Raw genomic sequence first — 17,561 nt, forward strand, 5'->3', positions numbered from 1 at the left:
CTGCCACCAACAGCACTGCCACATCCCTCTGTGCTGCTGCTCTCCAGCACCTCCAGGCACGCAGACCTGCCCCATGTACTCACATCCTCCTGTTTTCAGCATCTTTCATGTGTTTCTGAAGGAAAGGAGCAGCTTAAGGCATGTTCTTCAAACTAAAAGGCAACTAAAGGAAAAACAAAGTCCACAAAAGATAACCGGTCGGTTCCATTTTGTTTAATGTTGTACAAAAAAAATTGGTGAGTATTACAATGAAAAGTGATTAAATCACTGATATCACACTGCCATCCCGCTACCTAAACAGCTGAGATTCACTTCTCTTTCATACAATAGAATCTTAGTGGCCCTTGGGAAAAGAACAAAAATGAAATCCTGGAGTCACACGTTCTTTTTTTCTACATCATAAAGCTGTGCTCACAGAGACGGCTTCTTCTATCAGACTCCTCAGGTGTACAGGAACTCAGTTGTAAATAAAGTTGAACCTAAAATTAGAAGAGTTATACCAAGTGAGAGACTTCTATTCAGTTTATTTAACTGATATTTTGGAATGTGAACAAGCAAACATTTTGGTTTTATTCCCAATAAGCCTCCACCTGACAGAGCAAAAGTTATTTATTCTTTTTCAAAAGACAGATTTAGCATAACAAGCAGCAGGACTTTTAAACAGCTAACACTACACTAGCAATGCACATCAGTGTGTTGAGGCTGCAAAAGAAACAATAGCCAACACTTCACCACATAAGAGACCTTCATCTCTGCTGAACCTAGCAGTGAGATTTATGTAACCCACCAGCAACTCCTACAGCATTTCTGATATCAGAGCCAACCTTATGCACTCTAAGGGTAATAGATGGACATGTTTAACTGAAGTCCAGTTCTTGTCTTGTTTCACTGCAAACAGAAGAGCACTGCACACATATTCCCACAGAAAAGTGAGCATCCATCTCACCTCCCTGATGTCCTTCCTTTGGATGCACCTGTTGCGCTGCCATCAAACTGGAATTTGGCTGCAATAATAGGTAGCCAGGAGAACTTATCTGCTGGCTTCAGGCAGAGCAAGGTGAAGGGGAACTGTTCACACAATCTAAGGTGTCCCTCTGCACTTCTCCTGACACAATGCATCCATTGTATCCTGTCTGAGGTGGACTGTAAGCTCTTTGGGACAGCTGCACGACTGTCACAGCTTGTTTAAGCAGCACCTAGCCTTGCCTTAGTGCCCAGGCTCCCAGAACCATAGTACAAGCAAACACAACATACCTGCTCAAAAGCTGAGGAAGGCTGGAAATAATGGGTCCGTATCCTGGTGCATTGTCATAGAGCTCAAACAACGGTGCAGCTACCAGCTTGTAATTTTTGGGGACTGCAAACAAAGCTACCAATACATACAAGTTGGTTAGTATTAAATGAAAAATACCACCAAGCATTCAGCCAAGGAACTCCCAACAGATCTCAAAGCAAGATCATTACATGTAGCACTAGACTACCAAAATAGGTTTATTCCTTTTAAATTTAATTGCACGGCTGTGCATGTGATGTAGGAGCAGGAATGGGAGTTTACTAGGAACCCTTGTACCAGCAACCATCCGGCTTCAAAACTGATATCAACATTTATTTTTTTAATGATTAACTGTAAGCAAATGAACCACAAGAATATGAAAACAAACTTGCAGCCACTTTTCCTTGCATGAAATACACACATTTATAGTTTGATAAATAAAATCCTCTGTTGCAAACACACACTTACCCTTTTCTTGAAGCTGGACTAAGAAAAGTTTCTTGTGCTCTTTTGGTTTAGTAATGTGAGCTGGGATATAGGGGTACTGGAAGAAAAAAAAAATGCTTGAACAGAGCTTTGAAAATACTGTAGATACAAATGCTTATTATCAGCTAAATCAACCTGACAAGACAGAAATGCGTAACAGCAAACTGAACAAGTGTTCTCAGCATGTAGAAATAGAGAGGACTATTCACAGGACATGTGTCACTCATGCAGCAGTGCATAAGTTTCCATTGTGGCTAAAACGGGAACTTAAATGAAGTGCCAAGCTCAGCATGGGGCAGGGAACTGTGACATCCAGTGGTTTCTCATCCATCAGGACAGGTGTAAGGAGGCAGAGAGTTTCCAGAAGAAAAACTTTGTAGTTTGTCCTCAGCCACAGAAAGAAGACTAAATAGGTTAACAAAAACCCCCAAAAACTAATGGCTTATGCAGCAGGCACTCCAGAAGCCCAAGTGGCTCCTTGGAGGCTTTTGGAAGAACAAGCTGTATTTAAGACAATGAAAGCCAATGTAAGTACTCACCTGTGGAGGTTCAAAGTTTGGTCTCCACCAGTTACCAATGCAGTCATCAATCACCCAGTCCTGCTGGACGCCATCCTGACGGCCCAGGATCTATCAAATACAGCCACAGTCAAAACTCTAAATACTACAAGCAAAACTGTAGAAAATGCACTCTGGCAGCATGAAGACTTGCTGTAATAAGGGTATGATGTAGTTCAGAGCTATTCTGGAATAGTTTTTAATGTTTGGTTGGTTTTATAAGGTGGCTTATTTTGTTTTCATAAAATCCTCACCTGACAGGACAAGGACACTTCAGAAAACATTTTGAATTCCACACTACATTCAGCCAACTGACTGCCATATGACCAATGGGAAGAAAGGAAAGCAGTGACACTACCTGACAGCAATCACTTCAACAAAGTTATTGTGTTGGGAAAACTAGCTCAAAAACAAGTCCTCATCCTCACGTTGTGCTCAGCAACATATCCTGCTGCACATCTGAAGCCAGCCCAAAAGTAAAGCTGCACATGAACGCAGGACTTGGGGGGGAAGACAGACCTCTGGGTCACACTCTCACGAGGAGGATAAATGAGAGCTTACTGTTATACTTTGTTGTTAGCGACCTGAGAACATTTTACACTCACACACAAAAGCATCAAAATGACAAGTGACGAGGAGACTGCTGCAGTTCTTTGGCTATTCTACTAACTCTAACATAATTCAACATTCCACAACATTCCAGTATTGCAACATAACAAAAGAAAACAGACCTCTGTCATTAAGCGTTTGAGCCCTTCTACCTCATCTTCTCCTGGATTGAGTTCACCACCAGGTCTGTTAAAATAATCAATGATTAAAGCTAGAGTTATGGTTTACAGTATTCACAGACTTTTATGGTTAGTTTGGACACGTTTCCACGCATGGAACTACAAATTCACTCAAGGCTCTTGCATCTGAGGTTCCAAATCTAACCTTGTCAAATCTGAAGACAATAGGGTAGCTTTCACCAAGACCACCTCAAATGGCTGCTATGTGTCCCCCCAAAAAAAATAACAAAACAAAGCAAAACAGGCCGATAATAATAAATAACTTCAGTAAGACAATAACAATATACATAGTAATGACTGGGACACTTAAAAGGCAAAGTTTGAACAATAATGTAGAAGCACTGAAATTGAAGAAGGGGCTGTAAGCACCAGCTGTGCTTGTTCCAATCTCAAAAGCAACACTTAGTGACGTGTACAGGAAGCATAAAACTCAAGTAGGGAATCATCCTGCATTTAATACAAGGATAATAAGAAAACTGGAGATACATTTTTGCCACAGTTGTTAGCAAATGCAAACAACTTGCCTATTTACTCCACATACATGCCCAAAATCAGGAGGTCAAAAAAGAATCTGGATATAAACATATTTTTTCCCCTCACCTGGGACAACCAAACACTGGAAATGTTAAAAACATACAACCAAGAATACGAGGAGAATCACCTGTCTCAAGTGTAAGCATTTTAAAATAAGAAAACAAGCACGACCACCACTACAATCATACGACCAAAACTTCCTTCCAGTTGTGATAACAGCAGACTAATTGAAGCACTTCCCTCACAAATTCAGATGCCTGTCCTTCTTACTGTACCCTGCTGGCAGTTTGTGAATTGATAACCATTCTGCATTTACCAGGGTTTATGCTTTGACATTTCTGTAGCCATAGCATAAGTGTATTTAAGCATAACAGCTTCCACAGCGTAAGACCAAACCCTGACTACTGGCAGGGCCTTCAACAGGAACCTATCAGGGTGATGCACTGCAACAAAGATTTCCAACGGCTTTAGAACCAAGGCAACTCTCCACTACCCATGAGCAGAATCAGATAAATACATTTTAGAGGAAGATTTCATCATTTTAAAAACAGTTCTCACAAACCATGCGCTTGGAACAAACGAAGCTCATTAAAAATACCTGGCAGAGTTGTCCACACCTTACTTTGCAATATGCACAATTAGAGAGGTCTGTGATTGTCTGGTTGAACTAAGAAGGCGCTTGCAAGAACAGACACTTACAGCTTGAAGAAAGTTGTCCCCAGCTGCAGTAATAACACGTGGGGCAGTCGGTGCTCGTGCACTATCAGAACCCCTTCCACAGTCCTCCTCATGCCAATTTTGTCAAACTCTTCTCTCATGCGCTGGAACCGAGCAGCCACTGAACTGTCCTTCTCATAAAGGGGCTCCTTTGTGCCAAATGTGTAATTGGTGAGAGGATACCTAAAGGGGAAAAAAAATATTGCTACATAACAAGAAAGCTAAATTTACATCTCTAGCACACTGTGTTCACCCTGCAGCTGAGCCTTCCGTGCTCGTGGGAGCAGAAATTCACTCATTGCAATGGACTACAAGTTCTGGGTTACACACTGTGCTGCGCAGCCCAGGCCATGCCAAGGTCTGCACGATGGCACATGAGGGCAAGAGGTCATGCTGGTGGGACACGCTGTCCCGGTGCCAATCCAGAAATAAGCAAAAACACCCAGAAGCACCTGCAGCAAGTGCTACTCTGCAGCCACCTGCTTTGACTCCACAGCCTGGAGAAAAGGGAGAGAAAACTCTGCTGGGAAGGGAGGAGGCTGTGCAGGACAGTGTTTGTTTCTGCAGGAGCAATAAAGAGCCTGAGAACCAGGCTGTTAGAAGGAAATGTTGATTGTCTGTATGCAGGGTTGGAAGACTGGGGCAGGAATTGCTTGGAAATCCCCCTGTTGGCTCAGGTCCTGGACCTCCATCTCCAGAGCCGAGGCAGCACGCGCTCAAGGGATTTCTCCAGGCAACAGAGATAAAGTGGAGACAGAAAAACCAGGAAAAAAAAAAAAAAGGAAAACTTAAGGAAGAAATCAGACAGTCCTAAACATGCAAATGCAAGTAACAAGGACCTGATAACACAGAAATCACAAGTCACTTCCTTGTCAAATCTGATTTCCACGTACACAAGTGAGCCACAACAAGTTTCCTAACTGCAGCACCTTTATAAACAAACGTCTCTCCTTGCACTTAAAGCTTAAGAGCACCTATATTGCCACTCATTCCCATTTTTAGATTCCCAGAGAGTCATCCTAACAATCCATCACACCGTGCTGCTGTGGCTGCATCAGGCTGTACATCCAAACCACTAGCCTACCTTAAAAAAAATAATGCAAAGTACAGACAACTCAGCTTCCTGCTGATTTTCCTCTTCAGAAACACTTCAGAAATATTCCAGCCTCTGAAGCTGACATTTAAACAGCCAAAATAAGAATCTTAACTGTGAGCCAACTTAATTACACTAAACAGTATATACTGCAGAATACCAACTGAATATTGCCCACTGCAGCTTGACAGACATATTTATCAAATGCATTAACAGGATTTCACTCAGAAACAGAAGTAGAACTATGTGCCTTCTCATACAAAGTACTTACAGCTATAGTTTTTAATCTCTAACAGGAAACAAGTGTTCTCTGGTAGCAGCTGCTGTGAATTTCAACTAAGAGAAGTGTACTGCACACACAACAAGCACACCTATCCACATGCTGCTGGGCCACACATAGGGTGCTCCAAGCCAACAGGAGCCTGTTCCCCTTGCTGCACAGACAGGGGGTGCCTGCAAGCTGCTCAGAGAAGTACCCATGAGTCCCAATTCTGCTACTGCCCAATAAATTTGGTGCTTGGAGGTCACAGTCCCGCGTCAGGTGTTGTGCACCACCAAGCCACAGCGTCAGACAGTGGATTGGGTGGGATCTTAGAGAGCATCTAGTTGCAGCCCAGCTGCAGCGTGCCAGCTTTCTCTTGTTCCTTTAAGCCCTCAATGAGAGCAGCCCTAGAGAGAAGGACTTGAAGGTTCTGGTGAATGAAAACCAAGACATGAGCCAGCAGTGTGTGCTTGCAGCCTGGAGAGCCAACAGAATCCATGGCTGCATCAACAGGGGAATGGCACCATGGAGAGGAAGGGGATGTTCCCTTCTACTCTGCCTTCATGAGACCCCATTTGGAGTACTGTGTCCAGGCCCGGAGCCCCCAGCACAGGAAGGGTACGGGGCTGTTGTAGCAGGTCCACAGGGAGAGCGATTTTTCACACAGGCAGACAGCGATAAGACAAAGGGGAGCGGTTTAAACCTAAAAGAGGGGAAATTCTTTGCTCAGAGGACGGCGAGGCCCCGGCGCCTCCGCCCAGAGCAGGGGGTGCCCCATCCCTGGAGGTGCCCGAGGCCACGGACGGGGGCATAGGCAGCCTGAGTCGGAGGGGGCACCCAGCCCACGGCAGCGGGTGTGTCTGGAGGGCTGCGAGGCCCCTTCCAACCCAGCCGTTCTGGGCCATCACGCGTCGCGAACCCCGCCGCTCCCCGCAGGCTGCGACCCCCGCGCGGTGCTTCAGGCGGCGCCTCCCGGCCCTCTCCGCCGGCCGCAGCCCCACCGCCCGCCGCGGCCCTCACAGGTTGATGGTCCTCTCTAGCGTCAGCGGCTTGGTCTGCTGGATGTACTTGTTCCCGAACTGGTTCACCCCGCGGGGCCAGCCGGTCTGAGAGCGGTTGGGCGGCACCACGGACATGGCGGGAGGCGGTGTGAACGCTATCCGCCATACAACTCCCGGCGGGCCGCGCTGCCACCGCTCTGCCGGAAGCGCCCCCTCCCACTTCCGGCGGCGCCCACCGCAGAGTCGCGCCGCTCCGTCCCCCCGCGGCGTCCCGGCTGACCAACCGCGGGGCGCTCCGCGCCTCGCCCGCCCTCATCCTGCTCTCTGATTGGCTCGGCGCAGCGAGGCCCCGCCTCCCCACAGGGGCCGCTGGGATTCGTAGTCCAGCGGGGAGCGGCAGCATGGGAGCCAAGCGGCGCGGCGCGGCGGGTGGCCGTAGCGGGGAGAAGCGCGGGCGGCGGGAGGTTGCCGCCGAGCTGTGTGCCGCCCTCGGTGACGTGGCGCTACGGGAGCGGGCGGCAGCGGCTTGGGCCGGCGGGGAGCCGCTCCGACACGGTACGGGCTGGCGGGTCTCGCGGCTCTCAGCCCGGTGCCGCGCCGCCCGCTGACCGCCGGCTTTGTCCTCGCAGAGGCCGTGGCGGTGGAGCAGGCCCCGTTCCGGCACGGCGTGCTGCGCGGCCTCCTGGCCAGCCCGGCCTTCGCGGCGGCGTTGGGCGACGAGCTGCTGTGCCTGGGCTTCCGAGAGCGGCGGAACGACTTGCTGTCCCTGCGGCAGGTGGGCCGGGCTGGGCTGGGAGCGGGGCTGAGTGCCATAGAGCCACAGAATCATCACAGTGAAAGAAACCTCTCAGATCGTCATCTCCACCCCCACCGTGCCCGCTGCCCACGTCCCTCAGTGCACGTCCCCACGGCTCTGGGGCACGGCCAGGGCGGTGACTCGCCCTCCCTGGGCAGCTGTGCCACCACTCACCGCTCGTTCAGAGCAGAAATGTTCCCCAGTGGCCAACCCGACCCTTCCCTGGCGGAACACGAGGCCATCGCTCTCACTCTATCGTTGTCACCTGGGAGCAGAGGCTGACCCCCTCCTCACCACAACCTCCTTTGAGGGGTTGCAGAGCCACGAGGTCTCCCTCACCACCTCCCTCAATGCTTTTCTCCATCTCTCTCCACGCTGCCGCAGTCCGAGGAGCTGGGGGCCAGGCCGGAGCCCCACGTCAGTGCACTGAGGTAAGGCTGCAGGGTCCTCAGGGCAGCGTGCCCTGGGCCAGCCTCACCCCGTGCTTTGCTCCGCAGGCGGGTGCTGAGCGGGACCCTGCGGGTATGGCTGGAGGCTGTCACCCACATCGAGTTGGAGCCCTCCATCGACATCTCCTGCGCCAAGTACGAGAGCACAGGTCAGTCAGCCCACTGACCTCCCAGCTCCACACAGTGCCACCAAACCCAAAGTCTGAGACTGGTGTCCCAGCGCTCCTTCAGCTCCAGAGCTTGTGGCCGTAGCCATTGCCCTGGGGGGCTGTGCTGTGCCCACCACTCACTGAACCACAACCTGTCCCTAATGCCCCCTGACCCTTCCCCGTCACTGTGGTCATGCTGCTCGCAGCTGCAGCAGGGCCCAGGGCTGGTGTGACCCCTGCCCTGTGGGCTGCTCTGCCTGGGCTGTCATCCCCTTGCATGCACGTTGCCATGGCAGGTGAGGAACACTTGTACTGCTTTTAAGACACCCGTACAACCAACTGTTGCTCTGTGCTCAGGGATTCCCCTTCCCTCCACTGCAGCACAAACATCTTGCAGGGCAGCTACATATCAAAGAACAGACCTTGGTTAATCCAGGAATGTCCACTGTACCCAGTGACAGCCACTGCGGTGGGTGATGGGAATTGTAATTCCACATTTTCAGAGTGGGCTAATTACAGTGAAATCCCACAGAAATTAACCTTGCTGTGTCAGTGCTGCCCTTCCAAGAACTGCATTTTCACCTCTCAGCATGTTCTTTCTTGCAGGAAAAAAGCTGAGAAGCAACCACTGATTAATTTAGGTTGGATGTCAGGGGGAAGTTCTTTACAGAGAGGGTGGTGAGGTGCTGGAACAGGCTGCCCGGAGAGGTTGTGGATGCCCCATCCCTGGAGGTGTTCAAGGCCAGATTGGATTGGGCCCTGGGCAGCCTGGTCTAGTGTTAAATGGGGAGACTAGTGGCCCTGCCTGTGGCAGAGGGGTTGGAGATTCATGATCCTTGAGGTCCCTTCCAACCCTGGCCATTTTGTGATTCTGTGAAAGCTTTACTGTAGCAAAATGTGTGTCCTTGCAGATGTACTGCTGTGCCACGACGATGAGCTGGAAGGCCGGAGAATTGCTTTCATCCTGTACCTCGTGCCACCCTGGGAGAAAAGTGATGGGGGGACGCTGGACCTGTTTAGCACAGATGGTAAGAGCTCAGCTTCAAGTGGCTGCAAGAGATGACTCTTGTGCGCCTACCCCTTGCAGCAATTCTATACAGAGTATTTCCTTCGTTCAGAGAAGCTGATGTACAGATAAAATTTGCACCTTGCAAAGGGTGTTGTAAGTCTTTGCAGAGAAAGCCAGCGGGTGACAGCAGAGGGCAATGAAGAGGGGAATCCTTTTTTTTCCAAGAAGGCAGGATAGAAGTAACTGTGATTGGGACTTGAAAGTGACTGTGATAAATTCCCTTTCCAACAACAGAAGTCCACGATTTTCTCATCAAGCCCTGAGCTCCATCCCTTACACTGAAATGTCCCACTAGTCAGTGTCACAAGGTCAGAACCATCAGCTATGAGTGAGTTCCATATCTCAACCAGATTATGTTTTCTTCTTCCTCAGAACACTTTCAGCCGCAGCAAGTCATGAAGTCATTGATGCCTTCGTGGAACACACTGGTTTTCTTTGAAGTGTCTCCAGTCTCTTTCCACCAGGCAAGGAGCTGCCTTTTTTTTTTTTCTTTTCATTTTTTGATTCTTGTCATTGTTGTGGCTATTTGTTCTGCATGCTGTTACAGCCCTGGTGGGAAGGAGAAAAGGGGAAGGGAGAAACACGGGCAGTCAGAAGAGATACTCATGCTAAGTGCAGTGCATTAAAAGCTTGTGACTTTAGGAAGGACAGGAGCTGGCAAAGCCAACTTTAAACTGTCAGCCTAGCTCCATCATCTTGGGGGAAAAAAAATCCCGTCATTACTTCCTAGCACATCTTCAGGTATTGGCCATCTTTACAGATCCCAAATAAAGCTTTGGATGTTCACTGAGCAGAGCATTTGACAGGCATTTCCCTGGTTTCCATTTCCCAAGTGATCTAGGATACTGCAGCCATTCCCAGTAGCCTACAACGCCTCAGAATCATGCAAGGAAACAGCTGCTACAGCTTTGTAACAACAGCAGCTACAACCTGTCCTAGAACAGACTGGTTCTTCCTCCTGTCCTACCAGACAGTTCAAGGAGATAAAAACTGCAATGTCTTTGTGTGCTTCAGAACTTCACAGCAGTTGGTGGCTAGCTCCAACTAGTTGTCATAAGGGGGTGGCTCTGTCTTTGCACTACCGTTACAGTACAGCATCTGCAATCTGAAATAGTTCAGGATAGTCCAATTTATGTCAGTGCACAATTTAATGAAATGTTTAAAAAGTAAAAGACAAAAGTTAGACCAGTATAGCCTGCTTTGGCCTACATGCTCATAACGTTTTCTGCATTTCCAGATGAACCTGTGCCAGCTAGTTTTTGCAACTTGTACGTGCCAGTTCTCCAATAGAACAAGTGGTAGAAAATTGAATGTTATTTCTATGACAAAACAGCTCAGCCTTTGCTCAATCTCTGAGACAGGGAGTGGATTTTGCTGGGAGCAAAGAATAAAGGGTCAGACTGGGATTTTGAAGATTTGCAAAGGACTTGAGCGTCAACATTTGTTTTAGCTCTCTCTCTGTGAACAGAGAATAATCCAGCTTCTTGCAGCCCTTGGCTGCCTCCTCTCTGCGAGCAGTAGGTTCTCATGAGGGATGAGTCTGTGTAGCCAATTACAGTTACTCCTTGCATGTTATGTATTCTAAAGTGACAATGCTGCTTGATGCTGTTCCAGGTGTCAGAGATTCTGTCGGAGGAGAAGTGCCGCTTGTCAGTGAGCGGCTGGTTTCATGGCCCCCCAATAGAGCGTCCTGCACGCTACGTAGAAGCTCCCTTGCCCAGGAGCCCACACATCCCTTATGATGTGAGTAGCCAGCGTCTACAGAACTGCATTTCCATTTCTTTCATGTCCTTCAAATAGCTGTTTGGGACACATCATGGTTAGGGATGCTTTAATCTTTAGCTTATCCAAGTCTCCTTTTTGATTCCTGTCCATAAATTTGTTGCTAGTTTCCCTCTTATATATATATTTTTTTTCCACTCTGTCCACTGTGCGTGACAACAGTAGTGCAGAGAGGGCAGCAAATGCTCTCAGTGCGATTTAGAAGACAAAAAAACAAAAAAGAGTGGAGTGGGGGGGTGGATTCTAGCTAGTCCTATGGGCAGCTGGGCAAAGAGGAATTGCAGAATTGTTCTTTTGCAAATCCAGTGTTCAAATCCATTTCTTTTCCAGCATGAAATCTTGTATGAGTGGGTCAATCTAGTTTATTTGGACATGGACTCCCAAGCTCAAATCCAGGAGGAATTTGAGGAGCGATCAGAAATTCTGCTGAAGGATTTTCTTAAGGTGAGCTCTGTGCTTCTATGTGATGTGGTCACAGGGCTAGTAGTGTCCTCATGACGTGCATGACCTCCTGAAATCCCTTCCAGCCTCAGCCATTCTGTGTTCCTGTGGATGGATAACTACTGCCTGCCTGTACACTGCTGTGCAGGGATACATCAAAACCCATAAGCTTTGTTTCAGCAATCTCATTTCCTGCTAGTAGCAAAGCAGAAGGATGAAAAGATGTCATCCTACCCGTGATGACCAGAGTGTCCTTATCTGTCCCCTGAGCTCTCACATCTTAGCGGAATTCAACCTGTATGTGAAACAAATGACTCACAGTGATTGTGGCTTACTTGAATGGCTGTGCTTCTCAGGGCTGATTTATCCCTTGTTTACTGAGCATCCATATCTCAGTGAAATTGCATTCTCACCCAGCTGACAATCAAGTAACATTTCATACCTATTAGGTTACGGCCGTTAAAAATTCACAGTGCCCACCCAGACCATGCTCTTCTATTCAGCAGTCACTAGGAGACAGGCACGTTAAAGAAAATGTTGAGAATGCCTTACATGAGAGTGCAGGATGGCTGTTTGCAGTAGAGTGAAGGAGACCTGGGGGCTAAGTGTTAATATTTCAGCACTCTTTCTCTCCTAGAAAGAGAAATTTCAACTTCTGTGCGAAGCTTTGGACAACAAAGACATCCAGTGGAGCAGTCGGGGGCCTCCCAATAAAAGGTAGGAAATGACAATCCTGTTCCATTGATCACACCAAGCAGGAGCTGCCACAAGGCTGCATTAACAGATGCTGCTGCCATGGATGTGGCTCTCGTCGGTTCTCTGCTGCTGCTATCTACTGTTTTTCAGGCTCTATGAGACAGCAGAGGAAGACAGCCTCCCTGACATCCTGAAGAACTTCCTGCAGTTCTTGCGATCAGAGGCCCTGTTTTTACTGCTTTCAAACTTCACTGGTCTGAAGCTGCACTTCCTGGCCCCCTCAGATGAGGATGCTGGGGAAGGAAGAGCAGCACACAGTGCTGGGCACAGCAGTTCCAAAAGTGAGGAGGAAGAGACTGAACAGCATGCTGATAGCAGTACCAGTCAGCCAGACCAGCCTGACAACATCTCTGAGGTACAAGACAGTGAGACACAGAATGGTAAGTAGGGCAGCAGCAATGTGAAAGGGCTTGAGCAGGATCCTGATGTTAAGGTTGTTGGCATCTCTGTTGGCAGAGATTTTTATGGAACTAGGATTTCACCTTGTACTGCAGTGAGCACAAACGTATCAGATTTTTAGAAAATGCTCATCTTACAAGTTATTTGACATTAGAAGAAATGGTAATTAAAACCCAAGACTTATTTTGTACAAAGACTTTGTTTGTTTTTGTTTTTTTTTTTTATTTCCCCAGCTAGTCATTTTGCCTTTTCTGTTGCCGTATTCTTCCTGTGTAATTGTAAACTCCTATAGGAGGTGGTCATAGTTTGAGGCTGCATGGATTGAAAACTGACCAGAGCCACGAGAACACAAAGACTTTCCCAAATTCTGATGTACCTACCTGAGAGTTCAGAGTGCTGCTTTCCTCCCTGCAGCGTCTGGTGTTTGTGTGCTTTCAGAGCAGACAGGTTACTGGCTTTTGAAGGTTAGAGCTCCAGTGTAAATCCCAAAGGAGGGGGGAACAAAACAGGAGGAAGAACTGGTTGAATCAAAGCACATTGCCTCTGGGAGGTGTCAGAGAGCAAATCTTGTGTCTGTCCATCCCCTGCCCCACACTGTTCAAAGGACATGGCTTACAGCCCCCTTGAGAAAAGAAGTTAACACGAGATCTGTTTGACTTATTCTTCCTTTGCACTTTGCTGGGGTCAGCAAAGACAGTACAGGGGCTTCCCTGCACGTGCCTTGAGCTTTGCAGGAGTCAGCTACAGCACGTCCTCATGGCTTTGCCTGACTGCTGGGATAATCTGCTCCTCCCATAGGGTCGAGTACCCCGATGTGTGCAGGGGAGCTGCGGCGCTGGACCAATGGGCACTATACTCTAGTCCATGACAATCAAGCGACTGAATTTGCTCTTGACCTGCTCTTCTACTGTGGCTGTGAAGGTAAGCAGACAACAGACAACATCCTCATCTTCACTCTTGTGGTCCTTACACTGAGATTTGGGATTGTGTCCTTGCCTGAGCTGCCTGTGTTGCAGCCAGGAGGTGGCGTGTGGGTTCACTGGGGCAGAGGGAAAGGATGGGGCCCGATGTCTTTGCTCTGCTGGGCGGTGGCTCTGAGCACGGTGGAAGGGCAGGTGGCCAGAATTCCTGCTGAAAGCATTCCATTTTGCCTCCTTTCTCATCAAAACTATTGCTGCCCCCAGTTCACAAAGCCTGGGTGTTTTTAAAGTTACGTTAGGCATGTCTAGGCATTTTAGGTTGGTTGCTGGTTAGATAATTTCAAAAACAAAAACATAAACATAAGCATTTTGGACTAAGTGAGCTGAGAATGCAAACTGAAACCACCTGGCACATGATTGTAATTATACAGGAAGTTTGCTATCTGCTAAGGCAAAACTGTGGGCAGCAGAAAGCCAAGCTACCTTAAATGGCCTGTCTGTGGTAAAAGGCAAAGCTGGTACGTTCAATTCAAGTCAATTCTGAATGTAAAAGTAAAAATGATAGAGTAAAAATGGCAGGAGTTAAACTGGGGGTAGTTCTGCATCCAGTCACTGTACAGAGTGGAATACAAATGCTGCAGCTCATACAGGAGGGCTGTATGGAGTCTGGACAGCATTCAGCTTTCTAAGAATCTTTTTTCTTCCTTTTCTCTTTTAAGACTGGGATCCAGAGTATGGTGGCTTTACTTCCTACATTGCTAAAGGTGAAGATGAAGAGGTAAGGAATTTGGCTGCTACCTGTAAATGAGATAAAAATTAATTGTTTAGGGTGGAGTGGCACAACTACACTTTATCACAATGCTAACACGATCTCAAGATGAAGCTGTTACACCAGAGCCTTGTGCCTACCCTCGAGCTTTCTGCCTGAGCTGTAACTCTTGCCAAATCCAGAGCTGTGCTCGCTTCAAGAGGCGAGTGGTCGCTGACTCCTGTGGGCACAAGGCTGTAGCAGAGATCACTTTTCCAAGGAAAATCACATCCAGTTGAGCACTAACAAGGCTGCTGAACAGTCACACCAATAAGAAGTCCAGAATCTCTTCAAGTGAACCTTGCTATCTAATAAATGGTTCAGATTATCTGTATATCTCACTTTCTATTAGCATCCCTTTCTTCTGACTGGTTTTTAAGCTGTTTTTCTTCCTAGGAATGTTACCAAGGACACATTTTTGAAACTAACTTCCTTCCTTATCTCACCTCTCCCAGCTGTTGACTGTGAATCCAGAGGACAACTGCTTGGCTCTGGTATACAGAGACAAAGAAACTATGAAGTTTGTGAAATACATCAATCATCGCAGCTTGGCACGCCTGAAAAAGCACCCGAGCAGAAGAGGATTTTGGGATTTTTCATTTGTCTATTATGAGTGATAGCACAGTGACCATCATACACAGAAAATGGTGGTGGTGGCTTTGGGGCAGGGCTGTGTCCAAACGTTCAGTTGGGCCTGTCTGAGCCCAGGCCAACCTTCCTGATGCTAACTTGATCATGCTGTATGTGAACTATTCCCTACTTAGGGGGCCCAGGTGACTTTTTTATTAACTGTAAGTGGAAATCATGTCTCCTCCTAACTTGATTGCAACGTGCACTCTTAGCCACTTTTAATGGTACATGGAGGGTGCCAGCCCCGTGTGACTGATGGCTTCCCAGCCCTTCTCTTATGGAAGTGAGATGTGTGGGATGAGTCTCTCCTCTGGAAGGGTGAAAACTACAAGTGCGCATGGCCCCAAGTTAATGACTCTTGTTGTTTTTGTTTTTTAATAAGAGGTCAGGTAAATGCTTCAAACTGTAGTTGAGTAAGTTCTGTTACAAAATATCCAGGGCATTTTCTGGAATTTAACTGTGTTCACCTTTTGTAGTGGCAGAAATAAAGGAGCTGCCCTGGGAAATAAGTGTACAGCTCTGTGGAATCACGAAGGAAGAAAGTGAGGCTGTAAAGCTGCTGGCATTAGCAGCCTGGCCTTGGCACTTCAACAGGAGCACAACTTCATTATGCTAAATGCTGTGCAGACAAACCCAGATGGAGCCCCTACTCCTGTGAGTTTACAAGTTAAGCAGTAGATGAAAGAAGAGACCTGCTCCTCTGTTCTATGTCTGTGCCCGTACTTGAACAGCTCCGTGCTTCAAATCTGAAAGAGCTGGGCTGTAGCAGGAACAGCCGACCTGCCTCTTTTGGCTCATTCTCCACAGCAGGAGGATTGCCAGCAGCGCATCCTCTTGTCCAATTCCAGCTTTGTCCTGCAGTCTGCTGGGCTCCAGTGTGGCTTCTGTCACTGGAAACAGGCTGCTCAGCTGGACAGCAAGCACCATGGTGTAGGCTTGGTCCTGGCATGCATGCACTTGCCTAAAATTTTTCTGCACTCAGGAGAAACACAGGTGTACTTTCATCCAAGCTGGCCAATGGGCTTGCAGCATGCTGAAAATTGTATGCACTTTCATTTCCTCCTGCCTCTTTTTGGTCTGGAGAGGGTGAGCTGTTCAGAGCTTGCTATCGCTCTGCTTCAAGGTGTAACTCACTGTGACAACAGAGGTGGTGTGAGAGCACAGCCAGCAGCAGAGCACCAGCAAGCTCCAAGTAAGGCAGGTTGTGCTGGCACAGGCAGCAAGTACTTGGGGCATGACTTTGTGACTGCCTTCTGAAACGGATTAGGAAGCACATGGGCTTGGGAGATCTACATGATCTTGTTCATTCCCTGCCTTGTTTCCCTAAGCTGGCTTCTCTGTGTGCTGCAGGCTTTCCTGAACTCTTTTAATGTTCCTTTGCTGTTCTAAGCTGCTTACAAAGACAAGGGGATGAACCTAGAAACAGATGCTGCAAAGAGCAGAGAACTCTGTGAATTACTAATTAGGTTAATTTCCGAAGCACTCTGCTACCACTGTGAGCAACAGCCTTCATGGGAACAGAAGGCCTTACTCTGAGCTGCTACAGCAGAAAAAGGCAAGTCATGGGAGTTCTCGAAGAAAAATCAAAAATGTTTGGGTAGTTTCAAAGCAAGGTTACAGATAGCACAGCCACTCACGGTACGGTCACCTAGGAAAGCTGGGAGTAAGTTAATTAACAAAAAGAAACAGCATATTCTTCTGCATTGTCAGCCTAGGAGTGTTTGGTGAGGCCTGGAACAGCCCACCATAAGACTGTGCCTTTTGAAGCTTTCTGTTTTTAATAATAAATAATACACTAGAGGGCACACCAGCCCCTACTGGAGCACGGCGGTTATCCAGCCCATCATGCAGGGAAACACCCTTCTGCCACAGGAGGCTGAAATGAAGCGACTTACAAAGCTGAATTCGCAGTTAGCATTGAAAAAAAAGCCAACAGAATGGAGCAGGTAAGTGATTAACGTGGTGTGAGCAGCTGAGAGCAGCTTTGTACAAGATGCCCCCTGCATCAGTTACCAGCTCAGCCCTGCGAGGACGCACGTGTGGCTGCAGCAGGAAGCCTCTGTTCCATGCAGGGCACAGCAGCTTCTGTTACCCAAGTGCTGAGTTGTTATTCCAGTGCTTCACAACACGTTTCTCAGGATCTGGTTGTTAACAGGACTGGAAACAGAAGCAATTCAATGCAGCTTAACCAGTGACCAGGCTGAGGGAATGATTTCTGCAGTCATAAACACAGAAATAAGTGCTGACACCAGGTATGCCGTGCATCAGGATTAGCCAAGGTGAACAGCAATCCCTGGGACTTGGAGAAAGTGTGGCTAACATGAGGTAACCTGTTGCCAGCTGTCAGTTCCCATTGCTTTGTTTGTTCTTCAGCTCCAAACCGGAACCTGAATTAGGTCATGGAAAATCCCTGGTGCACAGCTCCCTGGTGAGGGCACGGGTCCAGCACGGCACTGCTGCAGCATGCTGCTCAGGCAGCAAAGGGACTCCGTGGGGAAGGCAGATGCCTTTAAGCAGCTCCAGTGCAGGGCAGAATTCCAGACAGGTGCTGAATGTCACAGAGCACCACGGAGTAAACCTGAGTCCTGAGGCACGGTTCCCTCCAAGCAGCCTTCGCCATGAACCTCCAGCAACAAACATACAGTTCTTCT

At 48.0% G+C, this 17,561-nt stretch overlaps 2 protein-coding genes across 2 annotated transcripts; one reads left to right on the top strand and one right to left on the bottom strand.

Moving 5' to 3' along the window:
* Nucleotides 1–198: 198 nt before the first annotated feature.
* On the bottom strand, nt 199–6,942 carry NUDT21 (nudix hydrolase 21). Its single transcript, XM_031614882.2, has 7 exons — nt 6,731–6,942; nt 4,338–4,538; nt 3,048–3,111; nt 2,299–2,388; nt 1,742–1,817; nt 1,255–1,369; nt 199–479 (listed from the first exon to the last, which is right to left on the bottom strand). Exons 1-7 carry the CDS (start codon nt 6,844–6,846, stop codon nt 458–460), a joined length of 684 nt encoding a protein of 227 aa, XP_031470742.1. The 5' UTR covers nt 6,847–6,942; the 3' UTR covers nt 199–457.
* Nucleotides 6,943–7,073: 131 nt separating this feature from the next.
* On the top strand, nt 7,074–15,573 carry OGFOD1 (2-oxoglutarate and iron dependent oxygenase domain containing 1). Its single transcript, XM_031614904.2, has 13 exons — nt 7,074–7,266; nt 7,341–7,486; nt 7,892–7,938; nt 8,005–8,105; nt 9,017–9,133; nt 9,547–9,638; nt 10,789–10,917; nt 11,287–11,400; nt 12,035–12,114; nt 12,244–12,533; nt 13,351–13,473; nt 14,192–14,250; nt 14,736–15,573. The coding sequence occupies exons 1-13, from the start codon at nt 7,113–7,115 to the stop codon at nt 14,895–14,897; spliced, it is 1,614 nt and encodes a 537-aa protein (XP_031470764.2). The 5' UTR covers nt 7,074–7,112; the 3' UTR covers nt 14,898–15,573.
* The last annotated feature ends 1,988 nt before the right edge of the window (nt 15,574–17,561 follow it).

The sequence above is a fragment of the Phasianus colchicus genome, chromosome 13 (assembly GCF_987193195.1).
Source record: "Phasianus colchicus chromosome 13, bPhaCol1.hap1.1, whole genome shotgun sequence".
Taxonomy (NCBI): domain Eukaryota; kingdom Metazoa; phylum Chordata; class Aves; order Galliformes; family Phasianidae; genus Phasianus; species Phasianus colchicus.

What these genes read in the sequence shown, in the direction of transcription:
- NUDT21 (XM_031614882.2), bottom strand. Translation starts at nt 6,846, where the DNA reads ATGTCCGTGGTGCCGCCCAACCGCTCTCAGACCGGCTGGCCCCGCGGG. An exon ending in AGTCCAGCTTCAAGAAAAGG is followed by an intron (nt 1,370 to 1,741) that starts GTAAGTGTGTGT and finishes ATGTATTGGTAG; the next exon opens with CTTTGTTTGCAGTCCCCAAA. An exon ending in CTTCCTCAGCTTTTGAGCAG is followed by an intron (nt 480 to 1,254) that starts GTATGTTGTGTT and finishes TTCTAATTTTAG; the next exon opens with GTTCAACTTTATTTACAACT.
- OGFOD1 (XM_031614904.2), top strand. Translation starts at nt 7,113, where the DNA reads ATGGGAGCCAAGCGGCGCGGCGCGGCGGGTGGCCGTAGCGGGGAGAAG. An exon ending in CGGGGGCCTCCCAATAAAAG is followed by an intron (nt 12,115 to 12,243) that starts GTAGGAAATGAC and finishes ACTGTTTTTCAG; the next exon opens with GCTCTATGAGACAGCAGAGG. An exon ending in CTTCTACTGTGGCTGTGAAG is followed by an intron (nt 13,474 to 14,191) that starts GTAAGCAGACAA and finishes TTCTCTTTTAAG; the next exon opens with ACTGGGATCCAGAGTATGGT.